This window comes from Bison bison, unplaced genomic scaffold (genome assembly GCF_000754665.1).
Source record: "Bison bison bison isolate TAMUID 2011002044 unplaced genomic scaffold, Bison_UMD1.0 scf7180017864312, whole genome shotgun sequence".
Classification (NCBI taxonomy): Eukaryota; Metazoa; Chordata; class Mammalia; order Artiodactyla; family Bovidae; genus Bison; species Bison bison.
In genome coordinates, this window is record NW_011494884.1 from 161,498 (window position 1) to 186,494 (window position 24,997).

The following is a 24,997-nucleotide window of genomic DNA, read 5'->3' on the forward strand; positions in this document are numbered from 1 at the left end:
TCTTTAGCCAATGGCACCTGGGAACGAGATCTCTCATTACAGCCTCCAGGGGACAAGGGAGAATCTGAAGTGTGACATCGGAGCAGGAGGGCCAGGAAGAAGCAGCTCCTAGATGCACGCAGGGCCCTCCTGGAACCCACTGCGACTCTGGCCTGGCCAGTCGGCCACAAGGTCCCAGCGTTTGCAGAGGCAAGAGACCCCCACTGCCTCTCTCTCTGTCCCCTCCTCCCTTCGGTTCCCCCCATCCCTCCTTCTCTCTCTCAATCGGACTTGAGGGCAGTAAACCGGACCACACAGCACCCATCTCGCCACCTCCAGAGAGACGATGGAACCAGAAGCTGGAGAGAGGCGGTCTGATGAAGCCACCAGGATGCCAACTCCACACACACACTGCCCAGCCGATCAGCTGAGACGCTCACTTTGAAAGTCCTGAGCAGCTACTTCAAGCAACAAGGAGACAGGTGTCACATCACTGGTCCTTCCCAGTGGCTCCTGGTGACAGCAGGGCTGCCCGTCTGCCCTACAACCCTCAGGCAGCTCCCTTGCCTCTAGGTCTGGTGCAGAAGTCCTGTGTCGTCATTGTTGAGTTGCTAAGTTGTGTCTGACTCTTTGTGACCCCGTGGACTGCAGCCCACCAGGCTCCTTGTCCATGGATTTCCCAGGTAAGAATACTGCAGTGTGTTGCCATTTTCTTTTCCAGGGGATCTTTCTCACCCAGGGATTGAACTTGAGTCTCCTTTGTCTCCTGCATTGGCAGGAGGATTCTTTACCATTGAGCCACCTGAGAAGCCCCAAAGGTCCTATAACTATAGCATTATATTTGGAAAGAAATGTGCAACTTCTAGGAAGAAGGCTGTGAGCCTCCTCTTCTGAGACCCTGCTGCGGCCCTGTGGATTTCTGCATAAGGGAGGAAGGGCTCTTTGCTGAAGCTTTTCTACTTGCTGCTCAAGTAGCTTCTGCTACTCACTTTGGACACCTGACATCACTTGATTCACACAACAGTCCTGTGTGAATCAGGACTGTTAGCGCATCCTCGTTTGCAAATGAGGAAATTAAGGTTCGAGGGAAGCTGCTCAGCTGTCATGTGTTGGAAGCCTGGCTGTCCTTGCAGTTCATAATGCGACTCTACCCTCAATGCGCTGTGATGCAAGGCTTCCGAACTGCTGAGCAACTGGGTTCAGAAGTTAGATCTTACCTGGATGGTCCACTCAAACGTGACGACGGCTCATTATTCTTAAGGGTGTAGTCAAGAACTGAAACTGGTCTGGGGGTTGCTGGACGCCTGCTTCTACTAGCACAGCAATGACAGTGGAGAGCCAGGGTTGTGTGAGTGGGGAAGGCTTGAGTATCTGTGACCTGCCAGCTCCATCCCATCCCTCCACTGGCCCAGAGGTGGCTGTCTGTCACGTGGGGGCGTTTGGTCCAACCACACACCTCCTGCCTGTCACCTGTGTCATTTTCACGACTGAAACTCCTTTCCTTCTGGGCAGGCAGAGGAGCCAGTCTGCTATGGACTGACTGGACACTTGTGTCCCCCCAAATGCATACGGCATTCACAGAAGGCAGCTGTGGGAGGTGATCAGGTCTCGAGGCTGGAGGTCCCATGAACAGGATTCGTGCCCTTATTAACAAGGTGCCATCTACCAGGTGGAGGGGATGCGGAGGAGACACCGTCTATGAACCAGTAAGTGGGTTCACCAGACGCTGAGTCTGCCCAGGCCTTGGTCATGGACTTCCATCCTCTAGGACTGTGAGAAATAAGTGTCTGTTGGTGATAAGCCACTCAGTTTATGGAACTTTGTTATATCAGCCCAAGCTAACTAGGACACCCAGGAATTGGGTGTGGACCTATAGGATCCTGCCCTGGGCTCAGTATTTCCTCTTGGTCCTCATATCTCTCCATCTCAGGGAGCTTCTCCACAAAGCCTTTCCTGGCTGTCCTAATGGATGTTCTTCTCACCTCTCCTTGGAGCCCCTAGGGTCCCCAGATTTGGTGTTTCTCACTTCTTCACCCCCAGCACTGACAATAAGACTTCATGGCAGGAATCAATGAATAGCTCCAGTCTGCACAGTAAGTCCCCTACATACAAACGAGTTCTGTTCTGAGAGCGCGTTCCCAAGTCCAGTTTGTTCATAAGTCCAAAAAAGTTAGCCTAGGTACCCAACTAACATAGTCAGCTATGCAGTACTGTGCTGTTCTAAGTTTATAATACATTTCATACAAATAATACATAAAAATAACAAACACAGAAAATAAAGAAAGCATTTTAATCTTATAGTACAGTACCTTGAATAGTATAGTAGTACTGTACAGCAGCTGGCATCAGTAGACAGACAGGAAGAGTTACTGACTGAAGGAGGAAGAGGAGGTGGGAGATAGTAGAGCTGAAGGATTGTCAGCAATAGGAGATGGAGGACAAGCTATCTTTTCACCTCAATTCACACTTTCAATCTTTCTCACTTTTGTTTCCATTGTTATCACTTAGCGCTTCTTAGCAGTACCAGCTATGTCACCGCTGCTTTTAAGCTTGGTTCCAGACATCCTGGACTGGAAATACAGACACTGTACTACTGTCCTCTACGCAGTACTTGTAAAGTACACAAAAGTACGCCCACTTGTAGAGGGTGCACGCATGTGACAATGTGTGCCAGACACAGGACTAACTTACATGACTGGACATTTGAACGCACGTTCACATCTTTGAACGTGCACAACTTGAAGGCTCAAACGTAGGGGACTTACTGTATCTGCAATTAACATCCTCATAGGCAGGCAATCCAACATCACCTTATAAGATGAATGAATGGACCCTTCATAAATCAGTTCCTGCTCAGACCCACTTTCTCCTTGAAACAGTGTCTGTCCCAACTGCCCCTGACCTTGCTTCTTTGTAGGTTATACTACTCTAGGCTGCCAGTGCAGGAGACATAAGAGATGCTGGTTTGATCCTTGGGTTGGGAAGATCCCCTGGAGGACGGCATGAAAACCCACTCTAGTATTCTTACCTGGAAAATTCCATGGACAGAGGGGCCTAGTGGGCTACAGTCCATGGTGTTACAAAAGAGCTGGACGCGACTGAATGACTGAGCATATATGCACAGGTCAGACTCTAGTTGATGATGGGTTTCAAAAAGAGCGGAGAGCAACATGCACTAAAAAGCAGATCCATTGCAAAATGGAGGGCCCACCTTGCATTAGATGTTAGGCTTTCTGCAGCTGGTAGAAATGATCCTGGAGAACCACTGAATTGTTTGTAAAACTGACCTGACAACTGAAGTTGGGCAGAGCTGGATTAATTAATCACAGAAGACAAATCCAAGGAAAGTATCCAGACAGACGTTTCGAGGGAATTCTGTGAACATCACAGGACTAAAAAAGGCCATTGAGAAATCAAAATAGCCCTCGAATGTTTTTGCAGACATGACCTTCTTTGCTCCAGGAAGGCTGCTCTTCTCAAGAGTTCAGGGTCCCACCCTGGGCCCAGCTCAGAAGGGCTGCCTGTTTTTGGGTGTGCCAGAATGTTCATTAAGATTTTATGGAAAACCCAAAGTGAACTTTCTGGCCAACTGAATATGTGCACCCCAGCCAAGATGAGCATGACGGAACTTTATGGAAGTGACCGTTAACAGCTGTAGGATCCAAATAAATCACTATGGGAAGACCCCACAGGCTCATCCATTTCATCCTATCTCTTTATGGTTTCCCTGGAGGGAGTATGTGGGGGACTGGAAAGGGGAGCACCCCTCCTCCTGTTACAGCTGGGAAGTCAGGGAGGAAGGTGGGGTTTCCCTAGCAGATAGAGGTGTCCGGAACCCCAAATTGTATCCACAATGGAACTTCATGTCTTCTACAGTCATATATATATCAAAAGAAAAAATGAGGGCCTTCCCTGGTGATCCAGTGATTCCCAGTGCAGCGGGCCAGTTTCCAAACCTATCCCAGGAACTAGATCCCACATGCTGCAACTACGACATGGCACAGCCAAATAAATAATGTGTGCGTGTGTGCGTGTGCACGTGTGTGTGTGCATGTGTGCATGTGTGTGCGCACACGTGTGTGTGTGCGTCTGTGCATGCGTGTGCACCTGTGCATGCATGTGCACGTGTGTGTGTTTGTGTGCATGTGTGTGTGTGTGTGTGTGTGTGTGTGCATGTCCATGATCAGTCGTGTCCGACTCTTTGCAACCCCATGGACTGTAGCCTGCCAGGCTCCTCTGTCCATGGGATTTTTCCAGGCTAGAATATTGGAGCAGGTTGCCATTTCCTTCTCCAGGGGGTCTTCCTGACCTAGGGATTGAATCCCCATTTCTGACATCTCCTGCATTGGCAGGCAGATTCTTTACCACTAGCACCACCTGGGAAGCCCATAAATAAATACATACATAAATATTTTTTAAAAAAACGAAGATGAAAAGAAAAAATGAGAGAGAGACAACAATTGTGAGAGTGCTACAGGCACCCCCTTTCTCTGTTCCTTTCAGTGAGCACGTATTCAGGAGTCGGTGGCCCCAGGAAAACAGACCTTCCTGCCCCCTAGGATGCTCCCTTTGCTTCCTGTCTGTAGGATGAGTCTCTTACAGATGCAAGCATTAAAATATGTCCAACAACACAGCCCATCAACAAAATCAGAGTTCTCTCTCCCTTGCCCTCCGTCTCTCTCTGTCTCACACACACATACATGGCTCATGCATGTATTTCATGCTTCCCAGCTGATCCAAGGATGCTCCAGGACAGTACTGGCTGTCTGAAGCTCCCCTCCTGCTCCCCCCTCCCGCCCCTCCACTTGCACAGGGTGACATCCTGGTGTCCCCTCCCTTGAGGGGACCCCTCCCAGAAAGAGGGCTCACCTGCAGGCAGCGTGGAGAACTCCACGAAGGCCTCCTTCCTCTCCCTCTGCTCCAGGGGTAGCTGCCAGGGCATCTGATGGGGCTTGGCCAGGACCTTCACCTTGTAAGCCATGTTGGGCCTGAGGTTGCAGAACTGGTACTTGTACCTGGCGGCCCTGACGACATCCAACTCCTGCTCATTGAGGAAGATGACGTGGCTGTAGTTGCTGTTGGTGGGCAGCCAGGACAGCTGGGCAGAGATCTGGGTGATGTTGTCCACGCGCAGGTGGGAGGGAGCCACCACCACATCCTTGCCCACCAGCAGTGTGCACCGCAGCTCGTCCGAGCTGCCCCGGCTGGTGACGCACTGCACGGAGATGCGGTAGGTGCAGGCTGCCATGTTCAGCTTCTCCACCAGGGCCTTGGTCCTGCCGCCCAGCGCCAGGCTCAGGCGCGTCTCCGCGTCCACCAGCACATTGTAGCTGTTCACGGTCCCCCAGCCCGGGGGCACTGCCGGGGGCTCCCAGCCCACAATGACACTTTTGGCGAGTTGTTTGATGAGGGTGATTTTCCGAGGGTAAGGCACGATGTCTTCTCCGATGTCGTCGATGTTCACGTCCAGTGTCCCTGCCCCGTGGTCGGCGAGGCTGGAGTCCGTGAGCGTCGGAGAGTGGAGGTCCAGAATGTTCTCCCCCTCTGAGCTGATGCCTGCGTGGTTGATGAAGTTCTGATCCTGGTCGTTACCCAGCGTGCTGGCCAGTCGAGACTCATTGTCCTGGATGAAATCCACGAAGTTGGAGGGCACCAGGCCCCGCTGCCCATCCAGAAGCTCCCCTGTGGGGCCAGGGACAGGGTTAACACCCGACCATCCCGTGGGGGCCCCCAAGGTCCTGCTGTGGAGTCTGCACCTCCCCCCGAGGGGACCATATGGAAAGCAATGGGGTTATGGTGGATTCCTCAGTTCTTTCCAGGAACCTCTTCAACATCACCTCCTCAAGAACCCCCTACCCTGTGTCTGTACCCCACTACCTGCCATCTGCCACCCCCATCAGTCATGGTGTCTTTCCCCCATAGTGCCTACCACACCACGATCATCCCCTGTGTACGCCTCTCCCAATCAGGAGGAAGGTCTGGGAGGGCAGAGACCTGTTCTTTTTTTAATTGAAGTATAATTGCTTTACAATGTTGTATTAGTTTCTGCTGTACAATAACATGAATCAACAATATGTATACATATATCCCCTCCCTCTTGACCCTCCCTCCCATTCGCCCCCCACCCCACCCTTCTAGGTCATCACAGAGCATCGAACTGAGGTCCCTGTGCTATACAGCGACTTCTAATGAATGAGTAAAGAATACGTGGTACAAATGTAAAATGGAATCTCACTCGGCCATAAAAAGGAACAAAGTTGGGTCATTTGTAGTGATGTGGATAGAGCCAGAGTCTGTCATTCAGATGAAATAAGTCAGAAAGAGAAAAACAAACAATACCCCAGGGGATGTGTGTGGAATCGAGGGAAATGGCACTGATGGAGCTATCTGCAGGGCAGGACTAGAGATGCAGACGTAGAGAACAGACTTGCAGACACAGTGGGGGAAGGAGAGGGTGGGACGAATTGCGGGAGGACAGGGACCTTTGTTCCCCGCTGGCCCTAGAGCCACACCTGGCACACAGTAGGTGTTCAGTAAGTGTTTATCAGAAGAATGAACAGCATGTAAAATATGTGGGTTCGGAGGCTGTTACACATCTTACTCTGATTTTTGATTGTATGATGACACAAATGGCAATTAAAAGGTGACCTTCCCCCTCCTTGCAAAGCAGTATGTCCATCTCAGCAAAATTCCCCAAACGTGTCCATTTGGTGGGAAACAGAGACGATCTATCGGGTGCCAGAGCCACCCGTAGGCTGAGTGGCCAAAAAATGCCACCAAACTAGTTCTTGTGGCCACAGGCGATCCCAGCGGGGATCGCTTTTTGTTTCAGGAAATGGTCTCATTTCTGTGTGTTCTCTTTATTCATGGGGCATGAGAGCCCGCTGAGAGCAGAGCTCTGGAAAACCGTGAAGTGTTTTGAAGATCTTCAAAGATGACACAGTTTGGATAATCTTGCAATACCAGCAGGCGAGGGCTGTTCGTTTCCCTGATTTGTCACAGAAAAGGCTTGACTAGGGGTCCCGGGGTCTGGGAGGCTTGGAGTACATGAAACGAACAGCGGGTTCTGCTCCCAGTAGACCCTCCCCCGCAGGGAATGTGCAATGTGCCCAGGAGAGGGAGGCTGACCACTGAACTGGTCCTGATTCTCCCACAATCAATGAGGGTCTGAATCTGCTCCTGTCCTCAGCTGGGGGGCGGGGCTGGCGGGCCTTGAGATGTCAATCTCTGCCTTGAGGATGCTCTGAAAACACAGCCTCATTCGACACAAGGGAAGAAGGAGGAGGGGGATGGGAGTGACGGCAAGTCCTGTGTACCAGGCCCCTACTTCAGACCCCACACCTTCTTCCTTATTTATCCTCACAGCCACCCCTCACGTTGGGAACTGTGAACCTCTATCTGCACAGTGAGGGGAGATACTTCTCCCCTGTCACATGGACAGAGCACTGAGCCTTGCCGCCTGCCTTTAACCCAGCCTCCAGAAAGTCTACATGGGCACAGTGCTGGTGCAAATATTCTAGAGAATTCCAGCGAGGGTTTTCTGGCAGCCACCCTGGCACACAGGCCATCCAGGGCACACGGTTCTCCCCCATGTGCCCCTCGGTGACAGCAACATGAACTTATGTTAAGAGCTCAAACTGTTTTGCCACTAGTCCTGGTGAAATTTCTCAGGTGGTCCAGTCACAGCCATGTCTCTGTTCCCCTGGTAGCAAACAGAAAGCGAGAATTTCAAGGATCTCAGATTCTAGCATCTTCCCAGACAGAAAACCAGCTAAGGCTGGGCTGCTGACCTCAGGCTACCAGACCTCAGGCCAAGACATCAACACCAAGAGCCAAGAGTGTGGCTGAAAACTCCAAAAAAACTTCATGAGGTCATGAAAGAGAAATCGGCTTGTTTAGTAAGAAATAGTTTTTTTCTGCTCAGAGGAAACCAAGACTCTTCTATTAGGGCAATAGAAAAGTTTAGGGAACCGAGAAATCTGGACTTAGGAAGCTGCTGGGGATGTTACATGCTCATCCTCTAGCTACAAAAGTGACCAAGAGTATGAGTTTTGGGTGGAGGAATTTGAGATTCCTGATTTTACACCATGGTAAGTACCCATGAAGGAAGTGGTCAGACAGGATGTGAGGCCAGACCGCCCAAAGTTAACAATAGAGCCTGAAGGTCAATGGGAGTGCTGTTAACCAGGTGAGGTCACCTGAAAGGAGCCTTGGTCCTTCTGTGGGGACGGTGCTGTGCAGTAAGATGGGGACAGTGTGGGGAGACACTTGTCTGTCAGCCCCACGTGTCTGCAGTAGCTCCTGGGAAGCTCCATGGACGTGAACGTGAGATGGTGTGCACTCCGTGTCAGAGGGTTGCTTGGGGTTAAAAATAGGAAACCCTACTCAGTCAACCAAAAGGAGAACAGACACCTCATGATTCTGAAGGGCAGGAGGGTCAGAGAGGAGACTGGGGTGGCCAGAAGTGATCGGGGCCCGGCCCTGACCTGGCTTGCATGTGCCCACCGCCCACCAGGCTCTCACTGACCTTCATAGAAGCCATCCTCATCCATGTCTCCATAGACGTAGAGATACTTCCCTGCTGTGAGGGGCAGCTCAGCCTCTGGGTTCTCATTGGGCCCATCGAAGGGGTTATAACTAGAGGGAGAGACAGACCCACTAGGTGAGGCTCTGGGTGGAGACTGACACCAGCCCATCCCTTCCAGAGTGCGGAGACCTGTCTGCTGTCACCTGGATATTTTCTTTTTCTTTCTTTTCTTTTCAAAATTTTTTTTTCTTTTGCCTGTATATTTTAGACCCATGCAATGGTTTGGTACCTGTGAGTTGTGTGTGCTCTGAAAACTCAGACCACTAATGTCTCAGCTAACACAGATTTAAAGCTAAATGGTAATTCTGCAACCAAGCTGTATACTCAGAGTCCTTCGTATCAGATGTCATTTGTGTGTGTGTACACATGTGCTCAGTGTACTGCTGCTAAGTCACTTCAGTCGTGTCCGATTCTGTGCGACCCCATGGACTGCAGCCTAACAGGCTCCTCCTTCTATGGGATTTTCCAGGCAAGAGTACTGGAGTGGGGTGCCATTGCCTTCTCTGGAATCATATAATTCCAAATTATATTGTGACTCCCTGGACTGCAACCCACCTGGCTCTTCTGTCCATGGAATTTTCCAGGCAAGAATACTGGAGTGAGTTGCCATTTTCCTTCTCCAGGGGATCGTCCCAATTCAGGGATCAAACCCATGGCCCTTGTGTCTCCTGCATTGGCAGATGAACTCTTTACCACTAGTGCCACCTGGGAAGCCCAGAAGATGTTTAAATGATTCCAAAGTATATGTTTTAACAGGCTTCTAAATTGGTAAGCAAATTAAAAAGCTATTAAGGACTTCCCTGGCGGTCCAGTGGCTAAGACTCCAGGCTCCCAGTACAGGGGGCCTGAGTTCAATCCCTGGTTAGGAAACCAGGTCTTATATACTGCAACTAACACTGGCACAGGCAAATTAAAAAAAAAATAAAGTAATTAACTCTATAATGTTTCAATACATTTTATTGAGGGAAGGTAGAATTGTATGACATATACTATTTAGTTATCTGTGTACATTTTAGGCTTCACAATATGACATGATTATCTTTTCCCTCATGAAAGACTCTATCATATCCATTTTAATGGTTATATAATATTCCACTGGGTAGACTAATATTCTTTAATTGATCCCATGTTGGGCATGGATATTTCTTCAAACGTTTGGCTGATATAATCAGTGCTACATCCAATGTTCTTGTCAACATATCTTTGCTCACTTGCCCACTTTCTTCCTAAAGATGAGTCCCCAGGAAGCATACTTGTTTGGCCAAAGCCATGCACATTTTGAAGGTCTTGGGTATGTTCAGCAAAATATACTGAAAATGATGCACATTTTATCTTCCCCTCTCTACCAGGACTATAAAAATGTCCTTTTCAAGTCCTCAAAATATTGGAATTAACATTTTAAAAAGTCACCTTCAACTTGCAAAAAAGAACTTGTGAGATGAATTTTTAATTTTATAATTAAAAGATTGGTTAATTAAAATAGGAAACGCCTCATCAAGAAAAAGAAAATGTGGCATGACTGATCATGGCAGATGACTGGGTAAACAAAAGAACAGCTTCACTCATTGTCCTGTCACACAAGGGGTGAAGCCACAGCCCTTAGGCCCACCCAGGGACAGTGTGCCCTTGAAGGATTTGGGATGGGAAAATAGAATAAGGCTTCTGTGGTTTTGGTAAGATGGGCATCTTAAGAAAGAATTTCAGTGACTCCAGGTTCTGGCATCTTCCCAGACATACAAAAGCACTAAAATCATTAACTTGAGAAATGTGTTCTTTGTGATCCATAGGGCTTCCCTGGTGGCTCAGAGGGTAAAGCATCTGCCTGCAATGCAGGAGACCTGGGTTCGATCCCTGGGTTGGGAAGATCCCCTGGAGAAGGAAATGGCAACTCTCTCCAGTACTCTTGCCTGGAGAATCCCATGGACATAGAAGCCTGGTGGGCTACAGTCCATGGGGTTGCAAAGAGTCAGACATGACTGAGCGACTTCACTTTCACTTTCAGCACTATTTTAATGCTTGACTACATGAATTTCCCAGCCCAAAAAATTCATATATGTCCTGGTTCCTCCCCTAACTCTTCAGAGTAGTTTCTCAGAGCTACCAAGGGCTGTCTCTTAAGCCACAGTCCTTGTGATGCCCTGAATAAAACGTAACTCACAGCGTTTACATCATGCATTTTTTTCTTCAGTCAGCAGTAGTCTTCTGCTGTAACTAATCATGGTGATGTGATGATGGTTACACACCAGCAGCCCCGTGAGTTACCAGCACTTCCTTTATTTGATCCCTATTAATGCCCAGTGAGGAATGCAGAGATGATATTAATATTATTATTCCCAATGTTCATGGCCAATTGTGATGACTTATCCAAAGTCATAAGCTCATTAAGAGGGGGGGTGTGGAACCAGAGGACTTCCCAGGTGGGCTAGTGGGTAAAGAACCCACCTGTCAGTGAAGGAGACATTAAGAGACATGTGTTCGATCCCTGGGTGGGGAAGATCCCCTGGAGGAGGGCATGGCAACCCACTCCAGTACCCTTGCCTGGAGAATCCCATGGACAGTGTAGCCTGGCTGGCTACAGTCCATAGGGTCGCAAAGAGTCGGACATGACCAAAGTGACTGAGGCGGCAGGCAGCTGGAACCAGAATGAAGGCCTCCTGATCTTCATCCTGTGAGGTTTTAACTATACCAAGCCACTCTTTCCCTTAGAGCCCAGAGGTCCAGGAACATCATCCAGTGCTCTGAGGGTTTTCCTGTGTCAGTAACTTCCCTGGGGCATTTGCATCAGGAAGATAGCACAGTTTACAATGTGCTCCATCTGGTTGGGGGTGGGGTGGGGTGGTAAATACACCACCAGGAACACACAGAGGATGGAAATGGAGCTTGCTGAGCACCCTGGCTCTGGCTGGTGACCTCATGTTGGAAGCACACTGGTTGACCACATGTGCTTTCTCTTTGCCTGGTTTCATGCTGGCTGTGAATCCAGACTCTGGGTGCCTTGGCTCTTGGGCACCTTCCCTGGAATGAGGTCTCGTCTTCCCAGGAAAGTGAAAGGAAGGTGAGTCTGGCGGGCACACGGCCCCCGCAGCCTTGAGGGACCAGGCTCATCGCTGGGAAGGGAAACAAAACTGGTGAGGAAAACAAACCCGAAGCCAGCTCAGCATCCCGGCCATAACTCCAACTCACTGGCCTGGAGGGTGTGTTGTGCTGAGCAGCTGTGCTCAGCCTGGTTCCACACACACACAGGAAGAACCATCCTCCAATCAGACACGGGGTAGGTGTGAGCCCTCCTTCCCAGGTCCCCAGACTGGTGTCCTCAAAGCTCTCCCCGGCACTGTGGCAATGTCCCCACAGACCATGTGAAGGATGCTCGTGGGTGCAGTCAGCCTTCAGATGGGGGACCCTCCTCAGGGGCTGTCTGGCATCCTCACTCAGGACTCTCCAGCCCAGGGCGGCTTCTCCATAGGCTTCCATCATCTCAATGTCAGAAGTGGGTGTGCACTGGTAAAATTAGTGGATCAGCAGAAAATAATTTACTGATCAGCAGATCAGTTATTCGAGATGATTCTCAGTGGAGGAAGCAAAAGGCTTTGAAGGTATATGGATAGGTCATCCCCTACCACCTCTGCTTGAACAAAGTCTAAACATCTCATGCGGGAGGCATCCACGCCACTGGTGATAGCTCCTGAAGTCTGATTTCTCAGCAGTTCTGTGCACAGCCCTGAGGTGGGACTCTGGTGCCTGATGCCAACTAAGAGGGCAGTGGCGTCTGCCCTGCCTGCCCTGGCCAGCCCGGCCTGCAGAGGGTCACTGGAGAGTCTAGGAAGACAAAAGCCCGGGTCTTTACTAAGCATAAAGTACTGGAAGTCTGACTTCCATATCTGCTTTTTGTGACTATTTGATTCATTCGTATCTGTACACATGGTTGACTTTGGATGGAGGCTTGTTGCGTTATAACCAGGCAGGGAAGTTGCAGCCAGGTGGCTAACCCTCACCCATCTCAAAGTTTTCGGTGGTGACCACCAGGAATCTGAGAGTCATCCATGACCAGACTGGCTCACGTTAGTGGATACGGACACATGGGTCCTCCAATGAGAGCTCAGCTCCCTGGCCGTGACGGTTGCGTGATGCAGCCAGGCACTGGACAGACAGGAAAGATGCTGGAAAGGCATTGAGCAGGGTGTTCTGGGCAAGGATAACACTTTCTGAGTTTCAGCTTGCTGCCTGTTATGCGGTGAATTGCATCACCCCAAAAAGATGTTCGGATCCTACGTCCTGGCCCCTGTGGAGGTGAGGTTATTTGGAAATAGGGTCTTTGCAGGTGTGATCAAGTTGGGATGGAGTCGTACTGGAGTAGGGAGGGCCCTAAGCCAATGGAAGGGGTCCTTGTAAAAGGAGGAGGGAACACATAGAGGCAGAGGGAAAGAGAGCACAGGAGGATGGGGCAGAGTGGAGTGGGGCATCTAAGTTGAGGAACCTCAAGGATGCTGACAGCCAGCTGGGAGAGGCAGGACAGTCCTCCTCTGGGGGCTTCAGAGAGCACAGTCCCACCCACACCTCAACTTCCCACCTCTGGCTTCCAGAACTGGGAGAGAATGGACTTCTATGGTTTTAAGCCATCCAATCGGTGACAGTTCTGAATGGCAGCCCTGAGAAACTAACACAGTATCCAAACTCTGTCTACCAGAACAGAGAAACTCTTTGTTTTGTTCAGTCACTAAGTCACGTCCAACTCTTTGCGACCCCATGGACTGCAGTACACCAGGCTTCCCTGTCCTTCACTGTCTCCTGGAGTTTCCTCAGACTCATGTCCATTGACTTGATGATGCCATCCAACCACCTCATCCTCTGTCGCCCCCTTCTCTTGCCCTCAATCTTTCACAGCATCAAGGTCTTTTCCAGTGAGTTGGCTCTTCTCATCAGGTGGTCAAAGTATTGGAGCTTCAGCTTCAGCATCAGCCCTTCCAATGAATATTCAGGGTTGATTTCCTTTAGGATTGACTGGTTTGATCTCCTTTCAGTCCAGGAACTCTCAAGAGCCTTCTCCAGCACCACAGTTAAAAGTATCAATTCTTCGGCTCTCAGTCTTCTTTGTGGACAAACTCTCATATTCATATATGACTACTGGAAAAACCATGGCTTTGACTATGTGGACCTTTGTCGGCAAAGTCTCTGCTTTTTAATACTCTGTCTAGGTTTGTCATAACTTTTCTCCCAAAGACAATCTCTTGGCATTCTCCAAAGCCTGGCTGAACTCCCGCCTCTTCTCAGTGCCGGGGAAGGGACCTATCAGCTCATGGAGTGTCCTACCCATCACCCCACCTGCCCCGAGGCCGCCCACCCTCACAGATGTTCGGAGGATGCAGAGAGGAGCATTGCCCTTACCTGTAGCGTGCGACACACAAGTGGACCTTCCCCGAGTACCTCTGCTTGGCGGTATTGGAATTCCGATCATTATCCATCTATTAAAGACAATGGATATGCAGGTTATTGATGCCGAAGGCTTCACATTTCATGCTGGAAACACACAGGAAATCTCTTCCATGGTCTCCCCAGGGTTTTCAGCCTCACATGGTGAGGACTCTGCCCACCATGAGATTCTGCCACACCTGGGTTCTCAGTTTTGGGCATGCCCCAGAGACAGGGTAGGCTCCTGGGTCACACAGAGAACATTTATAAAGGACTCATCTCCTCCAGTACTGTCTGATGTCACTTCTATGTGGAATCTAAGAAATAACACAAATGAAGGTATGTGCAGAACACAGACAAACTTAGGTTACCAAAAAGAGGGAGGGATAAATTAGGGGTTTGGGATTAACAGTTACGCCCTGCTGCTGCTGCTGCTAAGTCACTTCAGTCATGTCCGACTCTGTGCGACCCCGCAGACGGAAGCCCACCAGGCTCCCCCGTCCCTGGGATTCTCCTGGCAAGAACACTGGAGTGGGTTGCCATTTCCTTCTCCAATGCATGAAAGTGAAAAGTGAAAGTGAAGTCGCTCAGTCGTGTCCGACTCTTCGCGACCCCATGGACTGCAGCCTACCAGGCTCCTCTATCCATGGGATTTTCCAGGCAAGAGTACTGGAGTGGGGTGCCATTGCCTTCTCCAGTTATGCCCTACTATATACAAAATAAAAGAACAACAAGGATACACTGTATAGCACAGGGAATTAGAATCATTATCTTGAAATAATCTATACTGGAGTATAATCTACAATAATACTGAATCACTATGCTGTACACCTGAAACTAACATAATATTGTAAATCAACTATGTGTGGTGTATACATGCTAAGTCTTTGCAACTCTATGGACTGTAGCCTGCCAGGCTCCTCTGTCCATGGGAGTTGTCCCATGGACAAGAATTCTCCAGGCAAGAATACTGGAGTGGTTGCCATGCCCTCCTCCAGGGGATCTTTCCAACCCAGGGATTGAACTCTCATCTCTCATGTCTCCTGCATCGGCAGGCAGGGTCTTTACCACTATTGCCACCAATATAATATTGTAAATCAAATATATACCAATATAAACAACAACAACAACAACATATAAAGAGCCACTTAAAAAAAGATCTCATCTTCTCTCACAGAGTGGTGAGCACTGTGATTTAAGGCCTGAGACGGTCACTGCTCCAGAGCCTGCCAGGCTCCTTGGAGGACAAAGTTAGTTCAAGCTCTGTGTCCTCAGCCCTCGAGGACCCCATACAGGGAGGGGAGTGCTTGTACATGGATGGTGCCTGGTGCTCCTGGGAATCCTGCATGGAGGAGGCAACACCGAGCTCCTTTCTCCCGGTGCCCCCTCCCCCTGCCCTACTCCTCTCTGCCTATGGGGGCTACAACCATCTTGAGGTTGTGGGGAGGGTAGGACAGGGCCCCAAGCTGGAGGAGTGGGTGGTTTTTCTCCCAGGGGAGGGCGGGAGTGACTGTGACTTGTCATGTGTAGCCCCCTCCTCTGCCCCCCACCCCAGGAGAAAAAGACCAGGGACTCCTGCCTGTTCCCTCCCCACAACACACTCCCACCCCTCCCCTCTGGAGTGGGCTCTGCAGGAGTTAGGCCACAGCACTCCCGTCTCAGGGTGTTTCAGTGGTTTCAGCCTGGACTGAGCCAAAATTTGAGAGCTTGCTTGAGGTTTCAACTCGCCTCCCACCCCATCCCCAGCTCCTCTCCAGCCCAGCAGCCTTCACCTGGGCTCCTGCTCATAGACAGACCACAAATGGTCCATGGCCAGTCTGAGAAGGGCCGCCCTGTCCTCTGCCTCGTCCCTGCTTGTTGGGTTCAGGACATTCACCGTTAGCCGACTTTTAGATGTTGACTCATTTATGGTCATTCTGCCCATGAAAGCAGGGACTCCCTTGTCTGCAAACTGGGCCCTCACACCCTGGCATAGAGTAGGTGGTCAATGAAGATGGGTTAATGGGAGTGAAGGCAGAAAGGGAACTAGGGAGAGAGGGTGGGAGGGCCACCCACAGCCACAGCCCACATCATGGGTAGCAGGGCAGCTGGCCGAGGCCAGGACAGGACTCACGTCTGATTCAAATCTGCATCTTGGGCCACCAGATCTTGACAGGAAGGTGGGCTTGACGGACAGAGGTTCCGGCTTGTCACCCGGGAGCGGGAGGGGCCGGATATATTCACCGATCACAGTGCGGCTTCCAAGGGCACTCTCTTGACCTGGACACGAACATTGGAATGATGTGAAAGACGGTACAAAGGAAATAACCAAAGCACGCTGGACATGTGCCTTCCCTGTGGGTCTTTCCTGTCTTTGGCATCAGCCTTTGAGTTTCATTTCAGAACCCACCCATCTCCCACTCTTCATCTACACCCTCTGCTCTGGGCCGTCCATCTGGCAGAGTCCATTCCTGGCTACACTGGTTGTTTGGTGGAGATAGTGTTGCACGCAAGATGGGAAGGTCCCATCAGAGAGACCTTCGTGGGAGTCATGAGCAAAGAGGCTCTCCTTTTCCCCAGCTTAAAACAGAAAAGAAATGAGATTTAGTCGTACAGCAGCCACACTGTCCCTGGGAGGAGGAAACTCCATCTGACAATGCAGCCTGCTCATAGAAGGAGGAGCTGAAGGTGGAGAGGCAGGAATCAGGTCCAGATGGCATGGTTGGAGCCCTTGAATTCAACTGTGTGTTCATACACTAAGTTGTGTCCGACTCTTTGTGCCCCATGGGCTGCGCCACACCAGGCTTCCCTGTCCTTCACTGTCTCTGGGAGTTTGCTCAAATTCATCTCCATTGAGTCAGTGATGCTATCTAACCATCGCAGCTGTACCTGAAGCTAAGCCATCTTCATCTACTCTATATGATAAATAAATTCCTTTTTGCTCACACTAGTGTATGTCAGCTTTCCTGTCACTTACTATTAATAATACAACCTGAACAGTCCTGACATACACAAAGTGGCCAAATGGTCAGGTTTACGGCTGAAAAATACTTTTGATAAGAGATTCACTAGGACCAAGCAGATCTCTACCCATCCTGTCCTTGTGGCGTTGCTGGCCCTGTCCCAGGCACTGTGGGGGGGAGGTGGGGTGGGCAGGGGAGAATCGAGACCCTTGATCAGTGCTGGCCCAGACCGTTGGATTAAAGTCAGGAGTGTATTTTTAGGATCAGACATGAATTACAGAATTAATTTTTCCCCCCTCCCCGAGTTCTCACTGCCCAGTGGGCTGCAGACACCCTTCCCTGGCTTTGTCTAGCCTCTGGCTGTGGCTCTCCGATCATGGGGACTGGTTCACAGAGGAAGATGACTCACTGAGCCCAAATCAGGAGAAACAAACACTGTAAGAAGTGTTCCACAAAGACTGCATGGAAGTCAACCCCTCAGGCCCAGTCTGATTAACAAAACGGTGGCAAAGCATCACTGCAGCAGAGAACTGACACTGAAGTAGACCCCCGGGCCCTGCGAGGAGGCCAGATCCCAGGGAGCAGCAGCCTGGCCCTGGTCACTGCCCAGGATCCCTAATGCCCACAGCAGTGCTCGGCATTCAGCAGGTGCAAAGTCCATATTTACTCAGGGAATCGACTCTCAAATCCTGCAGCCTCAGGAAGTCAGCTGAGGATGCGGCCTGCTGCTTCAGTGCTGCAGTGGAAGGGTGTCACTCTGACATGGGACTCATCCAGGTCAGTGACCTGTGAGTGAAAGTGATGTGTCCTACTTTGGGGTGGAAGGCCTTTTGAGCCAGTGTCTAATTTGTTATGCTTCCTTTCCCCTGAGATGGAACATTCCAGACAGAGGAGGCTCAGCATTCCCGAGTGAAGACTGTGTGGAACCCATTCCCTGATCCAGTCTAAGGTGGACGTGGAGCAGGATCAAAAGAGAGAGAGACTTGTGCTGTTTTAAGCCCCTGAAATTTGAGGATTTTGTTACTGCAGCTGAACCTAGCCTGTCCTGACTGATATACTGCTGCTGGGAGGAGCAAGGGGTGAAATGACCAGAGTTGCCTCCTATTTACATTTTACTTAAACAAATCCAGTTTTCTAGAGAAAAATAATCTGATGCCTGTGGCATGTTTACCTGTCCTTCTGCTCTTTGAGTGAATGTGAGATTAGACACAAAATCATGTCATGCCCTCAGTTGCACGTTCCTTTGTGATCTGCATGCCTCAGGATACATATTTTTTGGAAAATATGGCCACTGAGCCCCAAACAATGACTTTATCTGGTGTTTCACCGAAACTCAGCTCCAATACTGGAAGGAAACTGGCGATGGAGGGGTGGCTCTGCGAGATGACACGCCCCCTTCCTAGTACATGTCCAGGGATAATTCTGTTCCTGTGAGGTTCCAGCCTTGCTGGTTGCAGGGGTGACTCTACTGCACAGAAGGTGAGTCCCAACCAGGGGCTCACAATCAAGTGGTCCTGTCCTCCTCACCCTCAGGCTGACCCAGCCTTAGGCAGGAGGCCCCCGACAGGACGTGCAGCACACTGGCCTGGTCCTGCTCTGATTCTGAACTGGCCCTGCCCACTCCTTCCATCCCCCACCCTCCTCTCCTGCATAAGGAAGACAGGCCAGCCCAGCAGGGAGTTTCTTCATTACCCTCATTCTTAAAGTGGTCCCTGCCATCTGCCAACAAAGAACGACCTTGAGGAGGACTTCAGGGTTGCGTGAGGAAGCCCCCTTGCAGGCATTCCTCCCATGGCCACTGATGCCAGCATAGCAAGCATGCTCTAAGGATGCCGCCAAGTATGCCCAGCTAAGGAGCTGGTCATTGAGCACAATGGCTCTTCCAAATGCCTAAACAGAAGCCTTGGTGCAAACCTACTCTTGTACCAGGGTCTAGAACTCCCTTAATAGAGACACAGCCCTGTTTTGGTTTTGTTTGTTTTATTCTTAGTCAGCATCCATTTTCCTCCATCACAAATCAGATTGGTTTTTCCAAATCAATCTGGACGCCAAATGGCTCAGGTCAATCACTGTTCCCCCTCCAGTGACCCATAAGCTTGCCCTGGATCTTGCCCTGGACTAACACGTTCTCATGCTGTGCAGAAAGGAATTCACATGGAGGGAAGCCTGGGGCTGCTACTTTAAGAAGGGTCTGCTGACAAGTCAGGCTGCACTGCGACTGGGAGCACAGTTTCTAAACCTTTCCCTACACCAGTGGGACAGGCTCCCTAGGTGACCAGGGCATTTCCCTGTAACTAGGCTGTGGGCCCAACCTGGTTTGTGCTGAGTGCCTGCCTAGCTCAGGCAGTCTGGTATTCTGGCGTATGCTGGACAGAGGTGCCCACATGACCAGTGCCCAACAGATCCTGTATGCTGTATCTACTCGGTGTCCTTGGACATCATCACTGCATCCATATAGCTCATTTTTGTTGTTGTTGTTGTTGCATAGTGGGCACTCCAGGTGGTCTTCCTGGAGGAGGAGGGCATAGGATGCCTGCACGTGGATTCTTCAGATGCCCCATCTCTTTTCCCTCAGGACCCACTCTATGCTCGTCCTGTGTTTCTGTAACAGGTCTGAGCCAGGAGGACAACTCTTTACTAAGTCTTGGACTCATCAACCATGCTGGGGACCTGGGGACCCTGATAATTGTGCGTGATTGAGCTCATGTGAGCCCTGAGCCACAGACCTTCCCATCCAGTGGGGACTGGAGAAAGTTTCATCTTCAGGGCTCATGGCTCAAACTTCATTTCCAGGAAGCAGTCTTCTCTGATCATCCTAAATGGCGCTGGGTCATCTGCTCTCTTGTCACCTGACTGCTCGTGTCTGTCTGAGAGAGTGGCTCCTTACTCATCTGTGCCCCTGTGTCTTGTCTGTGTCCCCCTACCCAGAGGGGCTCCACATAGGGCCTGCCATATGCACAGCATCGCAGCCTCGGTACCTGAACATGGCCTGGGGAGTACCCTGTGCTCGGAACTTGGTGGTGGTGGTGTCGGGGGGACCTCCCTCTCCCTGTCTTGTGTTTCATGGCCTCTTTGCATTCTCCCAATGCATGCGCAGGACGGAAAGGGAGCGGGAAGGAGGGGTACGCCAAGAAACATTGTTCATCAAGATACATGCTGCAGCACCTCATTTTAATAATAAAAAGCACCCAGAAGAACTTCTCCTATGTTCTGACAAAAACTGGGCGAAATCTGGAAATTCCCTCCCTTTTGTGGAATTCTAAAGTAGGGTTCTGGCACACATGTCCCCTAAAATAAAAAAAGTCAACTGCTTTACAGGAGAAAACAGCCTGTGACCTGTTTAACCTTCACTGGAGAGAAAGTTCCCTAACCGAGTAGGGTACTTCATTGTCTACACTGGGAACTTCCCCTGAGGTTACATTAAATGCCTCTGTGATCAAGAAATGATCCCTCAGAACCACGCAGAGTGAAGTCTCCCCACTCTCCACTCTGCTTCCTGAACACAAATGTGATGGGAACGCATTAACATTCACCGCAGGTACTGCTGTTGCCTTTGTTGGAACAGAAGTTCCAAGTACATCACAATGTCATCAAGAGGTCGCTGGGTGAGAAGGGAAACAAGTGAAGTTGAGCAGCCCGCCTGGCAGGTCCCAATGCAGACCCCAGAGCCAGGTCCCTGGGTCCAAGTCCCAGCTCGCCGCTTGGCTGGCTGATCCTCCGGGCACCTGGGCCGGTGTCATGTGCATAACAGGGCTCAGAGCAGCTGGGAGGGAGCTTACACTGATTCACACCCATCAAGGGTGGTACATCGAGTATGCATGGGAAACGCCAGCTGCCCCTGTACCATCCCAAGTCCTGCTATGCTGGTCACTCCCTCGGGTGTTGTGACAGGCTCTGTCACACACCCCTGGCTGTGCCCAGCTGTTCCCAGCTTGCTGGCTGCACCTTCTTCTCCATCAAGGCCTAGGCAGGAGGGAGAGAGAAAGGAAGGGAGGGAGGCACTTACCTTTTCCAATGGAGGGAGCCAGTCCGTTCATGAACCTTGGGAAAGACTTGCTGGGGGACGACGGGACGTCCAGGGAGGCCACAGTGCTGCCGCCCAGCAGGTCGATCTTGCCGGCGTGCTGGCGAAACTGCTCCAGATCCCGGGACAACAGGCTGAACTGCTCACTCTGCGTCCGGCATTTCTCCTCCAGCTCCCGCACCTTGCACTGCACACGGAGACCCGGACACACGGTTAGAGGGTGGCCCGGGCTTCTGGGGCCCCATGCGTCTGCGCACAAGTGTGTGTCTGTGCATGTATGTGCGTTGCACGTGTGTGTACAAGACTGACTGTTGTGTGTGCATGTGTGGATGACAGTATGTGTGTGTGCATATGAACGTGTATGGCCTGAGTGTGTTTGCACACATGTGTGCATGTGTGTGGTGGTGGTGGTGGTGGGGCTGCCTCCTGCCTCCACGTGAGAATGGTGGCTGAGCAAATCAAGCTTCCTGTCGGTTGGAAGTTTGGCCGTCAGCCAGATTCTCTCACAGGGCAAACGTGGGAAAGCACAGGTGCCAAGAAACCCTGCAAACACTCAGATCTCAGCCAACAGCGGATTGTTCTCGGCTCTGTGTGCAGCCCGGGCACTTTGTGGTTGGCACGCCTCACTGTAGCTGCTTGAAATTTGGAGCAGGAGGTGGTGAGAGCCCAGCTTTGGGGATGGCTCAGTTGCTAACTCCACTGATGCAGTTTTCTGGTGGAGGCTTCTGCCCCTAAACTGCAGAACCCCAAGGCACCCTGCTTTAGCATTAAAAGGAACTGCTACCTGCTCGCTTGGGTTAGCAACATCACTGCCATCTGCAGACACTGAGGATATTTAGGGAGGTGGGAACGTCCCTGGGTACACATGGCAGGGAGGGTACCATGGGCAGTATCCCCATACACGCCCATCTTTGCCTGCTTCTGGTTCTCAGTTGGGTGAGCATGATCCTGCCATACTCTCCTTCCTGGAGAACCGAGATCCATACTCCCTACACTTCCTCCCCTGGTGCAAAAGCAAAACTCTGTCTCCTGCAACAAGAATTCCCTGCACGGGTCCACAGTTGGGCGCCCACCTGAGAAGGGGCACATAGACGGTCGACTTTGCCTCCTCCCCTGCTGTTCCCTTCATAGCACCCTCCATTCTAGTAGCTCCCTGATTATTTCTCATCTCTCTCTTAGATCATTTAAGCGCCAAGCTTGTGCTTTCTGGTCCTGACAGATCCTCAATGCTTTGCATAATATTGGCATGTCCTAGGTGCTCAATAAACATTTGCTGAAGCGATGAAGAGAGAGGACTCCCTGATTTGCAGGCATCACACTCCTCGTGGCAGTGGCTTGTTCCATCTGCGTGGTGGTCCTGCCTCGTCTCCCTTCCTTTGTGATAAATGGACAACGTCATCTGCTGTATTATTAACCGTGTGCATCGTCTGACTTTCTCCACTAAAATCTCAGCTCCGTGAGGGCAGGAATTTCTGTCTCCTTCTTTCTTACTCAGCACTCAGACTAGAGTTTGGTACCAAGCTGGGGCTTGAGAGATGTCTGGATTCATGTAGGTGAGCAGACAGGGATGTGGATGGTGGTAGAGCGATGCTGTCTTCTTCTTCTTTCTCCCTCCCCACCTTCTCCCTCTCCGCCTCCACTGGTATTAAGCGTTCAGCTCCTTAGGCCAGAGTGAAGTGCTATTTATGTCTGAGATCATGGAATTCTGAAAATAGACCTAACAAATCCCAAACCTATAATTAATTTCTTTGATACGTTAAAATAATTGGCAAGATTCTTTTCAAAGGCTGAATGAGCTTGGGCGTGATGGCTGTCTCCAGCGAGGAAGACACAGAGGAGACACTGGGCTCCTACAGGCACAGGTGTGGACAGGGAGCAATCTGCCTCCTGCCTAGGTCACCCATTGCAAAGATGCAGGACGTGCCAGGAAGCATCTCTGACCCCAGGATGGCAACTTCAGATGCCTCAAGGCCAAGCACTCTGGTTCTTCTGGGCTCAGTCCTGAAGAAGAGACTTTGCTCCAAGGCTGAGCTTTTGCTCCAAGGTCCTCAGGTGGGGAAAAGCAGCTGCCAACAGCCTCGGGTTAGAAGAGCACTAGAAGAGCCCTGAGATCACCTGTTCATCCAGGTGTGCCACCAGCTGCCATGGTAGTGCATGTGTGTGTGTGGAGGGGTAGAGTGGGGGTGTGAAGTGATTGTGGAAGGATATAACACTATTTAAACGGCCACATTCTCATTTTAATGTGCTTGAGAAAAATGCAACTGGCCATCAAATCCTTCATGTGTATATCCTCTGTGTGTATGTAAAAATGACCTAACTAAAAAAACAGATTATTCATTGATGCAACTTTTGTGAAATAATAAAATTAAAGTGATGGAAAACTGATCAGTGGTTGTCAGGGTCTGGAGTTGGGGGAAGGGTCTGACTTTTAAGAAGTAACATTTCCCTGGTGGTCCAGTGGATAAGAATCCGCTGGCCAATACAGAAGACACGGGTTCGATCCCTGGTCCAAGAGGATTCCACATGCCATGGAGCAACTAAGCCTGTAAGCCACAATTATTGAGCCTGTGCTCTAGAGTCCATGATCTGCAATAAAATAAATCACCATAATGAGAGGCCTGTGCATGACAACGAAGAGTAGCCCCCACTCACCACAACTAGAGAAAGCCTGCACACAGCAAAGAAGACCCAGGGCAACCACCAAAAAAAAAAAAAAGGAATATGAAGGTGTGACTTTGGTGGGGTGGAGCCATCTGTACTCCTGATGGTGGTATGTGAATGTATATGCACCATCAAATCCCATGGAATTTATCACTAGAGGAAGGACAAAGAATGACTTTGTAGTTTGGCTACTGACACTGTACCCATATCAACTGCCCGGTTTCAACAGTGTGCTCCAGTCACCTACGATGCTATCCGTGGGGAGCTGGGTGAAATTATGCAGCAACCATCTGTGCTATTTTTGTAACTTCTTGTGAATCTCACATTATATCAAAATAGAATTTTAGAAAGTGCACAGATTTAAAGAAAATATGAAATAATTGTGTAGGTGGCAGACAGATACAGAGAAAACCTCAAAGGTGGTGGATGAACAGCTGGTGTGTGGGGACATCAGATTAGGGGCCTGGCGGGTTAAGAGCAGCCAAGGTCTCAGGAGCCCACACAGAGGTCAGGCATCTGAGGCACCTGGAAACAGCCCAGGGCAGGAGCTGATACCGAGCAGGGCCCTGTGGGGCTCCTGGACACAAAGCCTTTCTGTGTCCCCTGTTTCTTTGATTATAGGAAATAATCTTCATTCAGTCTCCATGACCTTCCCTGAGTTCCAAGAGGCAGATCCCAATAGTTGTTAATTAGGGAAGGGAGGGGTTGAAAGACCAGGCAGAAACGGTCACGAAAAACAGTAGTGCAGCCTTGGGGCAGGGTCCTGGTTCCCCATCAATGGATAGACACAGTATCTTGGAGCTATTTTGCAGACACTGAACTCTCTCCAGGTGGGAGAAGCTAAGGATTAATGATGGATGGTAGGCTGCCCACAAGCAGACCCCAGACCAGTTGGACCTGAAGTTGATGATGCTGACTGCCCCTTATCTCACCACCAACCCACCAGAAGAATGTCCATGAGCTGATCATGCCCTCTTTGAACTATTACTATAAAACTTCTCATACCCTTTCCAAGTGGGGGACACATGGTATTTCAAGGTGTGAGCCCACTGTGTCCCTCTTTGCCTGGCAATGCAATAAAGCCATCATTTTTGACTTCACCCAAAACTCCAAGATTTAATTCAGCAGCAGTGCACAGAGAAGTTAAACTTTTGGCATCTGAGCTCTTGACTTGCTTTTCTGGCGGAAAGTGGGGGTAGGTGGGGCATGGGGATGGCAGAAGGGAGACTGTGTGCTCCCAGCAGACCCTGGGGGACTCAGACAAAACCAGTGAGAGACGCTGGCGCTCACGCAGAGGCGATGGACCACTGCACATTTTAGGTACTACTGTGAACTCCACCTTCTGGGTACCACCGCTTTGCCAGTCCGGGACCCGAACTCTCGGAGGGTCTCCTTTCA

At 50.4% G+C, this 24,997-nt stretch overlaps 1 protein-coding gene across 1 annotated transcript in view; it reads right to left on the bottom strand.

Annotated features, from left to right (window-relative positions):
• Window positions 1-24,997, bottom strand: part of LOC104997596 (RIMS-binding protein 2) — a 217,323-nt gene that overhangs the window by 41,410 nt on the left and 150,916 nt on the right. The window contains exons 6-10 of the mRNA XM_010852440.1: window positions 20,921-21,125; window positions 16,086-16,231; window positions 13,949-14,025; window positions 8,507-8,616; window positions 4,849-5,661 (exon numbers count right to left, since the gene is read on the bottom strand). Coding sequence (XP_010850742.1) covers window positions 4,849-5,661; window positions 8,507-8,616; window positions 13,949-14,025; window positions 16,086-16,231; window positions 20,921-21,125 — 1,351 coding nt within the window. The remainder of the gene's footprint in view (window positions 1-4,848; window positions 5,662-8,506; window positions 8,617-13,948; window positions 14,026-16,085; window positions 16,232-20,920; window positions 21,126-24,997) is intronic.